Source organism: Pelophylax lessonae (genome assembly GCF_965119305.1).
Source record: "Pelophylax lessonae genome assembly, chromosome: 5".
Lineage (NCBI taxonomy): Eukaryota > Metazoa > Chordata > Amphibia > Anura > Ranidae > Pelophylax > Pelophylax lessonae.
In genome coordinates this window covers 340,370,520-340,383,018 of record NC_138772.1, presented here as the reverse complement: position 1 = coordinate 340,383,018, position 12,499 = coordinate 340,370,520, and the positions used below count along the sequence as shown (strand labels likewise).

Genomic DNA, 12,499 nt, shown 5'->3' with positions numbered 1-12,499 from the left:
TTCCTGTAAGGAATGGGAACAACCAAAATTACCCTTAGTGGTCCCCAAACGTTTTGCTGTATGTTACCCTTTTGAGGAGTCACTTTTAAAAAAGTGGACTAGTTCACGAGTGGTGGACCCTCCTGTTTTCAGGTTGAATAAAGCAACTGTGATCCCAGTAGAGGAATCCTCGTCCTTTAAGGGCCCAGCTGACAAGAAAGCAGAGGCTGTGGCATGCAGCATGGTTACTTTGGCTGGTTCGTCATTGCGGCCAGTCTTTGCCTCAGCCCTGGTGTTTCAGACCCTAACTGAATGGGTCAAGCTTTTGTGCCAGGGCCTGGGGGTTGAGCAGGTCCCCACTGCTTATGTTGATTTAGCGTACCAGCTGGTCCATGGGCTGCAGTTTATTTGTGATGTAGCTTTGGATACATCTCCTGTGCTGTCCAAACTTTCTGTTTCAGCGGTGGTGATTAGGTGCGTGCTGTGGCTTAAGAATTGGTCTTTGGAGCAACTGGGCTCCGCCCTTCACATGGAGAAATATATTTACCTGCATAGGGGTGCTCCGGCTAAGTTCCAAAAAGTTTGGGGAGTCTGGCTGAGTTCTCCGGGGATGGCTCCTACGGACCTGATCCTCGACCGTCTGTTGCTTTAATTGCGGGGGTGGTGTGCACCTCTGGTGGTCTGGTCTGGGGGAGATGCTTTGCTCTTTGATGTATGATTACTCTCTAGTATTGCAATCTTAGGTTCAGGTTGTTTTCTGCTTTCTACTGCATAATTGATTGATGGCTGAGATCTGTAAAATATTATGTGCCTTACCTTGTTATTGTTTTTCTGTTCTCGTTGCACTGTTTGTATATGTGTGCGATTTTTTTCAATGAATCTTTCTCTTGATTTAAAAAAGAATTGGTCTGCACACCAAGCCTCTAAAAAAGCTCTCATTGATCTGCCCTTTCAAGGCGATCACTTGTTTGGGGCTACCCTGGATGACATCATTAAGGGTATCACTGGTATAAGAGTACCTTCCTGCCAAAGTCAAGGAAAGGGAAGGAGCCTTGCCGCAGACAGGGGTCCTCCTTCTCAGCCCATAGAAAAGGATTTTGTGCTTCTGGGACGGAGAATAAGGGAAATAGATCTTTTAGATCTTCTCCTGGAGGTTCCAAGCAACCTTGGTCGGGTAAGCCTAGAGCTAGCTTCCCTGGACCAGCAGACAAGACTCCTTCAGCATGAAGGTCTGCCCTCACCCATTATTGGGTTGGGGGGACATCTTCGCTGTTTTCCGGCCCTGTGGACTTCTTTGGTGATCGTCAAGATCAGCGAAATGTTTATTTTGAGGGTACCCAGAAAGGGGGACAAAGCTTGTCCTTTTTTAGGTTTTTTAGGTCCTGAGTCTCCTTGTGCTGATTTAATTCCTCCAAGGTTCAGGTGATGTCTGAACTACCTAAGGTCCCCCCTATCCCTGTCCAGGGAATTTATTTACTTAGGTCTGTTTCTAGTTCTGACCAGGGTGGTCCTTCCTCTGCACAAACTTCAGGGACCACAGGCCGTGATTTACTGGCTGCTGTCACACAGATAGTTCTCTCTCCCATTTTGCATACACGTTCTGAGTCTGGTGGTATCCACCTTCAAGACAGTTCTGTTTATTCTGTTTACACAGTCTTACATGCAGCTCCTTTAGCAGGTTCGGCTCCACAGAAGGATACCGAAGTTCATGACGAGGTCACAGGGTCATCCTCATCTATGGCTTCTTCCGCTGTTCCTGCGAGGAATCGAGAAAGGATCTTCCAGTCATCCTGGTGGCTATAAATGTCCCTTGGGGGCTTCCTCTCAGAGAATACCAATTGTCCCAAGGGTCATCTACCATCCTGCTTTACAGTCACTGGTTTTAATGGCTTAGCTATTAAAAGACAGTTACTGAGGGATAGAGGTTTTTTCTGGATCAATGATCCCTACTATGGGGAAGGCGAGGAAGTAGTCTTCCAGTAAGATATACCATTGTACGTGGAAAGCGTACATTTCTTGGTGTGAGTCTATTGGTGCTCATCCTTGATCCTATTCTGTGGCTCGGATCTTAACCTTTCTTAAACAGGTCGTTGATCAGAAGTTGGCCTTGAGTACCATCAAGGGCTAGGTGTCTGTCCTGGCAATCTTCTTTCAGCGACCCCTAGCCACGCACTCATTAGTTCGTACCATCATTCAGGGGGTTCGACATGTGGCTCCACCTGTATGGTCTCCTTTGCCGCCATTAGATTTAAATTTAGTACTTTCCTTTCCCCAGAAACCTCCATTTGAGAATATTCGGGAGATTCCCTTGCCTACATTATGCCAGAAGGTGACATTCTTGATGGCTATTACCTCGGCCTGTAGGGTATCGGAATTGGTGGCATTATCCTGCGCAGTCCCTATTTAGTGGTTCATAGGGATAAAGTGGTTCTTTGTCCCTGTCCATCATTCCTGCCCAAAGTTGTCTCTGACTTCCATTTGAATGAGGACATTGTGTTGCCTTCCTTGTGTTCCAAGCTGGCTTATCCCAAGGAATTTGCCTTGGCTACCTTGGATGTGGTTCGTCCGATTCGGGTGTATCTGGCAGCTACTGAGTCTTTTTAGAGGTCAGACTCGCTTTTTGTGGTTACGGATGGACCAAGAAAAGGGCTGGCTGCTTCTTCGGCTACCTTCTCCAGATGGATCAGACAGACGGTGACGCAGGCCTATTCCATTAAAGGTCATGCTCCACCTTTCCTTGTCACGGCGCATTCTACTCAGACGCTGAGTGCTTCTTGGGCCTTCCGTCATCAGGCTTCAATATCGCAAGTTTGCAAGGTGGCCACTTGATCGTCCGTGCATACCTTCACAAAATTCTATAAGGTGGATACTTTGACATCTGCGGATGCTTCTTTTGGCCGCAAAGTTTTGCAGACTGCTGTTTAGGAGGGGCTGTGCCCTCTTGAGGGGTGTTTTTTTTTTATTTAAAACTTTATTTTTCAGACGGGGCTCCTGTGACCCGGTTAAGGCTCCTGTGTCCTGGTTAAAGGCTCTTATGTTCAGCCCTTGGTTTTTTTTCCGCGCCCCTCATTTTCCTTTTGGCACTGCTTTTGGATGTCCCACTAGTTATGATTTATAGAGCTCTGTGTCCATCAATGAACGAAAGAGAAAATGGGATTTTTGTACTTACTGTAAAAATCCCTTTCTCTGAGTTCATCGGCGGACAGAGCACCCACCCCTCCATGAAGTTCTGATACTTCTAATACTGCTTGCTACAAAACTGATTACCTAGAGCAGAGGGGGCTGTTCTATACCAGCTGAGGATGGCCCATGGGCGTATCCAGCTGTTTTTTGTTCTTCCTAGTCCTTTTCCTGTAGGAGGCAATATAACCCACTAGTTATGATTTATGGAGCGCTGTGACCGTCGATAAACTCAGAGAAAGGGATTTTGCGGTAAGTACAAAAATCCAATTTTTTCTACTGCAGGTTAGAAAATTCTAACTTGACACCTAAATTGTTAACATTAGGCCAAAGTCTTACTTTAAAGAGTGTGAACTACCTCTTCAAAAAGACCCACCACTGGCAATGCTTAAAATTATACCAGATACGCGATCAGACCTGCCAAACCCTGGATAATTTTTATAGGTTCCAAATTCTAAGTACTCTCCACCAAGTAGTACCCTTTGCACAGGCACCAGGCCCTCTCATAGCATATAATGTTCACATTGCACATGCTAAAGAATATGCCAGAGGCAAGACTTGTAACTACTCTCTAGCCATGGGCAGACCACACGGCGTGATTGCATCAAAGGTATATTGGTAGCTGTAAAGAGGACAGCTTGTTGGGTGGAAGAGGGGATTTTACTCATCTACACTTCAAAGTAATTGTTGCTTCCAATTAAATAATGATGAACCTCTTATTTTTAAATATGCTGCAGTTTGTGGAACCATTATATGCTACAAATATATTTAATTATATAGGGACAACAAGGAGGTAAGTGGAGCTGCGAAAAAAAGCAAAACGGGGACAAAAGAAGTACTAAATTGTCCACAACGTAGATAATTAATTCCGAGTGAACATACAGATATTCAAGTGACCTTTAGGTAACATACATACTAAAATATTCAATACATATTATGCAGAATAAATAGCTGATAAAAGCAATTATACTTGTAGTTTAAAGTGCATATAAATGAAGTGACTAAAAAACCTCAGTGGTAAAATAATTGATATATCCAATATAATTGGTGTACCATGAAAAGTGAAAAAAAACCGGTAAAGGTGTAATAATAAAGTGCTACAGTGACTGTATGTGCATAGGCTCTATACAGAGAAAACCACACAAAGAAAAAGGGCAAGTGTGGGTATATAAAGGTCAAAAGGAAATATATAACAGTGCAGGGACAGGTGTGGGTATATAAAGATAAATACCCAAGATAATAAAGAACAGTGCTGGATATAAATTGATGGTGGGAAAAAAAATGCGATACCAAATCGCATAAGTGAGGGTATATAGAAATCTATACCCAAAGAAATAAATATCAGTGCAAGGACAAGTGTGGTTATTTGAAGAGAATACCCAAAGGGAATAAGTAACCGTGCTTCTTATAAATAATAAATGGTGAAAACAAATGCGATGCCAAGTCACATATGTGGCAAAAGAGGTGAATATTTACAAAATTTACAAAAAATTTAATATAGTAACAGTCATAAGTGACGTGAGGGGTAATCCTCAAAGGAATATACTATAATAGTAGTCCCAAGCACAGAAGGTGCTTAAATGCAGGGTTGTAACTTGGTGCAATTAATATTGGTATGTTAGTCCAAAAAAGGCAAAATAAAGTGCTCCGGTGCAGATTTTCACTCAGTGCCGCTTCCCAACATGGGTGATGTGACCTTGATGACTCTCCAAGTGTGGCCGGTGTGATGGGTCAAGGTGCTCCCCACACTCCCAGAACGCTATGCGTTCCGGAACTGACAGATCGCAGCTGATATCCCCGGCTTATGCTGTTTTCATTGCCTGATTTTAACTGTGTATATGCGAGTACAATTTTTTATTAGACTTTTTACTATTCAAACGGTACTTCACTATAGAAGTCTCTTTCCTTTTACATATACCCGGACACACCTGGCCATTTGAGAGTATCCACTTTAAAGACCCCCAGTGATATTCCCAAACCAAACAAGGGTGATATGACTTCTACTGACACCAGAACCAGAGGAACCCAATAAGGACCTGTGAGCGATATAGGAGCCATATCCAACTTGGAGTCTAGGCCCATTACCCCTGTAGGTGTACCCCCATCTGGTAAGTGCGGTCCTGGGAGTGTGGGGAGCACCTTGACCCATCACACCGGCCACACTTGGAGAGTCACCAAGGTCACATCAGTCACCCATGTTGGGAAGCGGCACTGAGTGAAAATCTGCACCGAAGCCCTTTATTTTGCCTTTTTTGGACTAACATACCAATATTAATTGCATCAAGTTACAACCCTGCATTTAAGCACCTTCTGTGCTTGGGACTACTATTATAGTATATTCCTTTGAGGATTACCCCTCACGTCACTTATGACTGTTACTATATTACATTTTTTGTAAATTTTGTGAATATTCACCTCTTTTGCCACATATGCGACTTGGCATCGCATTTGTTTTCACCATTTATTATTTATAAGAAGCACGGTTACTTATTCCCTTTGGGTATTCACTTCAAATACCCACACTTGTCCTTGCACTGATATTTATTTCTTTGGGTATAGATTTCTATATACCCTCACTTATGCGATTTGGTATCGCATTTCTTTTCACCATCAGTTTATATCCAGCACTGTTATTTTTTATATGGGGAATTTATCTTTATATACCCACACCTGTCCCTGCACTGTTATATATTTCCTTTTGACCTTTATATTAGCTTTTAGGTGATCTCTGAAAACCCTCCTTTTCAGAGAAGCCTATCCTACCCACACCTAACAACTCTACCTCCATTTTCTCCATCTGCCCATCCCCCTCGGTTACTGCCTTTTGTTTCACTTGACCCTCCCTTCTAGATTGTAAGCTCTAACGAGCAGGGCCCTCCGATTCCTCCTGTATCGAATTGTAATGTAACTATTGTCTTCCCCCACATTGTAAAGCGCTGCGCAAACTGTTGGTGCTATATAAATCCTGTATAATAATAATAATATACCCACACTTGCCTTTTTTCTTTGTGTGGTTTGCTCTGTATAGAGCCTATGCACATACAGACACTGTAGCACTTTATTATTACACCTTAACCGTTTTTTTTTTTCACTTTTCATGGTACACCAATTATATTGGATATATCATTTATTTTACCACTGAGGTTTTTTAGTCACTTCATTTATATGCACTTTAAACTAACAGTATAATTGCTTTTATCAGCTATTTATTCTGCATAATATGTATTAAATATTTGAGTATGTATGTTACCTAAAGGTCACTTGAACATCTGTATGTTCACTCGGAATTGGTTATCTACGTTGTGGACAATTTAGTACTACTTTTGTCCCCGTTTTGCTTTTTTTGGCAGCACCACTTACCTCCTTGTTGTCCCTATACCTTTACTGTACATTCTGTGAACAGTTTAGAGGTAGGCTGCAGCCAATTTCCACATCAATATCTTTATCCTAAGCGTGGATTATTTCCCTTTTCTTAAATATGTTTAATTGTCCCCTTATTTAAATCCTGCTACTGCCAACAAATGATCTATGTAATACACTGTTAAACTAATCACAGAATGATCAGTCATCCTTTTCAGCAATGCCATATGAAGTAAACTTGTCACAAATCTGGATGTTTCAGACTGATCATATGAGTATAATTGCATAAGCTGTGGTTACCTTTAATGAAAACCGCATGTCAGAATGATCAGTAGATCCAACGATGAAGGCAGTTGAAGTCATGTGGAAATATTGACTTTATAATCCCTGATCTTCACCAATTATTGGTCAGGGAGGATGCCTACTAACATGTTAAAGTAACAATATAAAGGCTTGGTAGGAGTGAGACCAAGTTGCAATCTGTTTACCACTTTAGGGCCAGTTCACACTAGTGTGATGCCAAACATCGCATGTGATCAACACCGCATTGCTGTGCAGATCACATGCAATGTCTGTGCAATGCGAATTCAGCAATACAAACTGTATAGCTAAATTTGCATCGCATTCAAACCAAACTCGTGCAGGACCCTTTTTTTGTCCGCACTGGAATCGGATCGCATGGGTGTTTACACACGTGATCGGATCCTGCAAATCACGCTACGGTTTGCAAACTGATTGGGGGGTGTCTTTAACTTACACTCCGCAATCAGTTTGCATGTACAGGTTGCGAATTCGCTGCAAATTTGCACCGCATCTTGTGTGAACCGGCACTTAGTCCATTATTCTGGATCTACTGATCAGTGTGACCTTCATTTTTTGTCTAAGGGTAATCTTTCTTTATGAATCATTCTATGTGAATTGCAATTTAGCACCAGCTGACTATGTGCACAGCATTTACATATCTGACTCAGAAGCATTTATTTTGTGCACTGTAATCTTGATAACCTTAGTAAGTTGTCCTTAAATGTTTTTGATATAGAACCTATTGGAAGTATGTCCTCCATGGAAGTCAATGTAGACATGCTGGAGCAGATGGATCTAATGGACATGTCTGACCAGGAAGCACTAGATGTCTTCTTAAACTCTGGAGGAGAAGACAGCAGTGTATTGTCTCCGATGTTAGGTAATACTAAACCTTTAGCTACTTATTTTTCATGACAATACATTGTATATACAGTCTATCAAAGTTACACATATAGTGTATGGTGACGGATCCTTATCTTCCAAGCTATGCAGCAGTTTACAGCCATGATTTCCATTTTTATATGCATTCTCCCAACAACTCACTGGCAAGGATTAGTCTAACTCAGATCCTAGGAAAAGGAACAGGGAATTTGCAAAGATTTTCAAAGCATTAGAAATATTTTCTCTTGCAATGTGTTCTGTGATATATATTTGGGTTCATACCCTGATGCATAGCTAAATCGACTGGTACCTGGAAATTTCAAGATGGCTAAAATACTCCTTGGTGGTACTATCTGAAATATAAATGCCCTACTAGAAAAATAGGATTTTTTCTGTAAACTTCCACATCCATACTGACCATCTTAAAAGGAAACAATACAGGTCAAGAAAACATCACCTGCATAACTTTACGTCTAAAACTGATGCACTGATCCACCTTATACTTATAAAACTTGGTGAATGCATAAGCTGACAACCAAGTGGCCACCTTGGTTTACTAAGTAGAGGAGCCAGGCTGAAATGTGTTGGCTGAATGGTGCAGCAGCCAGTTGGCTACAGGTACTGTTCAGGTATATTGACAGCCAGTTCTCTGGCTGCCAGAATACAATAGCCCAATGGGTGGGGTGGCATTTGGCCATCCACTCCTTTGAATAGGGGTATCTGTTAGATTTCTTTTGTTCAGCCCCCCAGGCTAAATTAAAGAAATCTGTTAGTGTATGGCCAGCTTTACTGTGTGTTTTATGTACAACCCTAATTCTGAACTTGAGATGCTGTGTAAAATCTACATAAAAAAACGAATGCAATGATTTGCAGATCTCAAAAACCCATATTTTGTTCATAATAGAAAATAAAAAACATATAAAATGTTTAAACTGAGAAAATGTACCGTTTTAAGAAACAAATAAGGTAATTTTGAAATTGATGGCAGCTGCGGGTCTCAGAAAGTTGGAACAAGGCAACAAAAAGCTGGCAAAGTAAGTGGTACTAACAAGGAAGAACTGGATGAACATTTTCCAGCTAATTAAGTTTATTGGCAACAGGTCAGCAACCTGATTGGGTATAAAAAGAGCCCCTCAGAAAGTCAGTTTCTCAGAAGTAAAGATGGGCAGAGGTTCACTAACTGTGAAAATCTGCGTTGAACAATTTTAGCATAATGTTCCTCCACATAAAATTGCAAAAACTTTAAAGATATCATCATCTACAGTACATAATTTCATCAAAAGATTACAGGAATCAAGAGAAATCTCTGTGTGCAAGGGAAAAGACCAAAATGCAATATTGGATGCCTGCGATCCTGGATCCCTCAGATGGCACTGCATTAAAAACAGGTATGATTCTGTGATGGACATCACTGCATGGCATCAGGAATAGTTCCACAAATCACTGTCTGTGAGCACAGTTCACTATGCAATCCAAAAATGGAAGGTAAAGAAGCTCTATCATGCAAAGAAGATGCCATATCTGAACATGATCCAGAAACACTGCCGTCTTCTCTGGGCCAAAGCTTGTTTAAAATTGTCTGTTGCAAAGTGGAAAACTGTCATGTGGTCAAAATTTTACATTGTTTTTTGGCAACCATGGACGCCGTGTCCTCCAGACTAAAGAGGAGAGGGACCTTCCAGCTCGTTATCAGAACTCCGTTTAAATGCCTGCATCTCTAAGGGTATGGGGTACACTAGTACGTCTGAATTTATGGAATGAGCAGCTTGCACATCTGGAAAGGCACCATCAGTGCTGAAAGTTAAATGCAGGTTTCTCTTTCGTTTATCGACGGACACAGCGCTTCATAAATTATAACTAGTGGGTTATATTGCCACTTCCAGGAGTAGGACTAGGCAGAATTAAAAACACCTGGCTATGCCCATGGGCTGTCCTCAGCTGGTATATTACCCCTTTCTCTGCTCTAGGTAATCAGTTTTCATCCATCTAGTCAGGAGAAAGGACCTAGGCTCCCGGGTGGGATCTCTGGTCCTAGCAATTTTCTCCTTTCTTACATCTTTTTTGTTTTCTCGAGAGAGAGAGAGAGAGAGAGAGAGAGAGAGAGAGAGATCTACAATCAACAGCCAGCAAGTGCGTGCAGACCGCAGCTACGTGCTAGGTCGGCCGTTACATAGTCTCACAGACAGAGGCTGGCCCGCGAGTTAAATGCCTTACAGGGAAGCATACGACCGGGCTTGGGTCTGAGTCGCAGCGATCCCTTGGCCAACGGCTTCCCTACTTCAGTGGCGTGGAGTTCTGTCTGGAGCATTACCCGCACCATGGAAAGCGAAGTACAGTCCCACCTCTCCCCTTTTTGGTGGTTTTCTTTGGGGTGGATGCGGGAAACCTCCAGAGATGGTCAGACCTGCCTGAAGGTTCCCTCCTCCCATCCTCAAATCCCTTACTGAGCTGGGCTTCCCCCACTCCCATTCCCCCCTGTTTGAACCTAGAGTCTGGTGGAGGTCCCAGGGTGGAGAATGCAGCAGAGATCTCTGGGGTCTCCCCCGCTATCCCCACTCTGTAAGGGTCCTGTGATAGTGTGCCCCCCGCCCTGGTAGTCTGGAGGAGTCCCAGTGTAAGAGACCCCTAGGTGCATGCCCTGTGTGGGTATAATGCAGGGGGGTCCCAGTGCAGAGAATGCTGCAAAATGCACAGCAGGGTCTCCCTTAAACTTGTCCTACCTTCAGGGGGGGTCACCTTGCAGAGGGTGCAGTGTTGCAGAGGGTGCAGGTAATATCTTGGTAGCATGCTTCAGTGTTTGTAGCTGATAGTGGCCATTTTCCCTTAGTCTGGCTGTACTCCGGTTGGCGGCCATTTTTCTGTAGTCGGATGATGGCAAGGGGCCATTTTCCCTTAGTCTGGCTGGTCTCCGGTTGGTGGCCATGTTTGTCTAGCCAGGTAATGTCATGAAGGTCATTTTCCCTTAGTCTGGGGGATGCTTGAAACAATTGAAGCCTCGTGGGGATGCCGAAGCTTCTCCTCTTCCTCCTTAGTTTCCTCTTCCTGTGCCTGGGACATATGAACAGGGATAGCGTCCATGATGATGCTGGGTTCGAATTCTTGGCGCTCCTCTGGTCGGTGGGGTGAGTCTTTGGGGGTCCCTGTTATCTCTCTCTGCTGATAGGTACCCTGAGCCTTGAGGGAATTTTTTAGTGGTGTCAAAAGATCGTTTTTGTACTGCAAGGTCTTCCTTTCCTTATGGAGCCTCAGGGTCTCATCTTCCCCACTGACCCCCTCATGGAGGTGGCAGGTCCCTGGGAACCCCAGCTTCCCATGGTTGCACTGACGGCAGCCTTGCAGTCCTTAGTGTCCCAGGTGGAAGTGGCATGTGGGCAAATGCCCAGGAGGAAGCATCCCCTGCCTTCCCCTGCTCATGCTGTCTCTTCTGATTCTGAGCCTGATTCCGCCGTGGACTTGGCCCGTCCTAGGGGATTTAATATTACATCCCCTGATCATCCGATAGTGATCGCAGCAGTGAATGAAAAAGCGCTGGTAGTGATAAAACTTTAAAAATGGAGGATGAGGCTGATGTAGCCACGGATGTGGCTGTGACGTTTGGTACGCACAAGACGCATCGTACACTCGTACTTCTTATGTGCCTTATTTTGACAGGTTTTCCTATAAGGAATGGGAACAACCAAAATTACCCTTTGTGGTCCCCAAATGTTTTGCTGTACGTTACCCTTTTGAGGAGTCACTTTTAAAAAAGTAAGCTAGTCCACCAGTGGTGGACACTTCTGTTTCCAGGTTGAATAAAGCAACCATGATCCCAGTAGAGGAATCCCCGTCCTTTAAGGACCCGGCTGACAAGAAGCAGGGGCTGTGGCACGCAGCAATGTTTACTTTGGCTAGTTTGACATTGGGGCCAGTCTTCGTCTCAGCCCTGGTGTCTCCGACCCTAACTGAATAGGCCAAGCTTTTGCGCCAGGGCCTGGGGGGGTGAGCAGGTCCCCGCTGCTTGTGTTGATTTAGCGGACTGGTTGGTCCGTGAGCTGCAGTTTATTTCTCTGAGTTCATCAACGGACACAGCACCCACCCCTCTATGAAGTTTTGATACTTCTAATACTGCTTGCTACTAAAATGATTACCTAGAGCAGAGAGGGGGGTTGTACACCAGCTGAGAACGGCCTATGGGCATAGCCAGGGGTTTTTTGTTCTGCCTAGTCCTAGTTATGATTTATGGAGCGCTGTGTCTGTCGATGAACTTGAAGTGGCATATGCTCCAATCCAGACAATGTCTTTTTCAGGAAATGCCTTGTATATTTTAGCAGGACAATGCTAATCTGCATCTATGACAACAGCACAGCTTCATAGTAGAGGAGTCTGGGTGCCTAACTGGTCTGCCTGCATGCCAGACCTTTTACCAATTGAAAATATTTGGTGCATCTTGAAATGAGAAATACGACAAAGATGACCCAGGACTGTTGAGCAGTTAGAATCCAATATCGGGCAAGAATTGCAACATTCCTCTCCCAAAACTCCAGGACCTGATCTCCGTTCCCAGACATTTACAGGGTGTTGTTAAAGGAAGAGGGGATGCTACACAGTGGTAAACATGGCCTTGCCCCCAACTTTTTTGAGATGTGTTGCTGCAATCCATTTCAAAATGACCTTATTTCTTTTTTAAAATGGCACAGTTCTTAGTACCTCCATATAATGTTTGCTTTTGGGTTTAATACTGCTTTAAACATTTAGTATGTTTTCTATTGTTATATACAGTATTTCACAAAAGTGAGTACACCCCTCAAATTTTTGT

The 12,499-nt window shown here is 43.5% G+C and overlaps 1 protein-coding gene across 1 annotated transcript in view; it reads left to right on the top strand.

Moving 5' to 3' along the window:
• DTNBP1 (dystrobrevin binding protein 1) overlaps positions 1–12,499 on the top strand; it is a 154,606-nt gene that overhangs the window by 97,177 nt on the left and 44,930 nt on the right. The window contains exon 3 of the mRNA XM_082258421.1: positions 7,559–7,702. Coding sequence (XP_082114547.1) covers positions 7,559–7,702 — 144 coding nt within the window. The remainder of the gene's footprint in view (positions 1–7,558; positions 7,703–12,499) is intronic.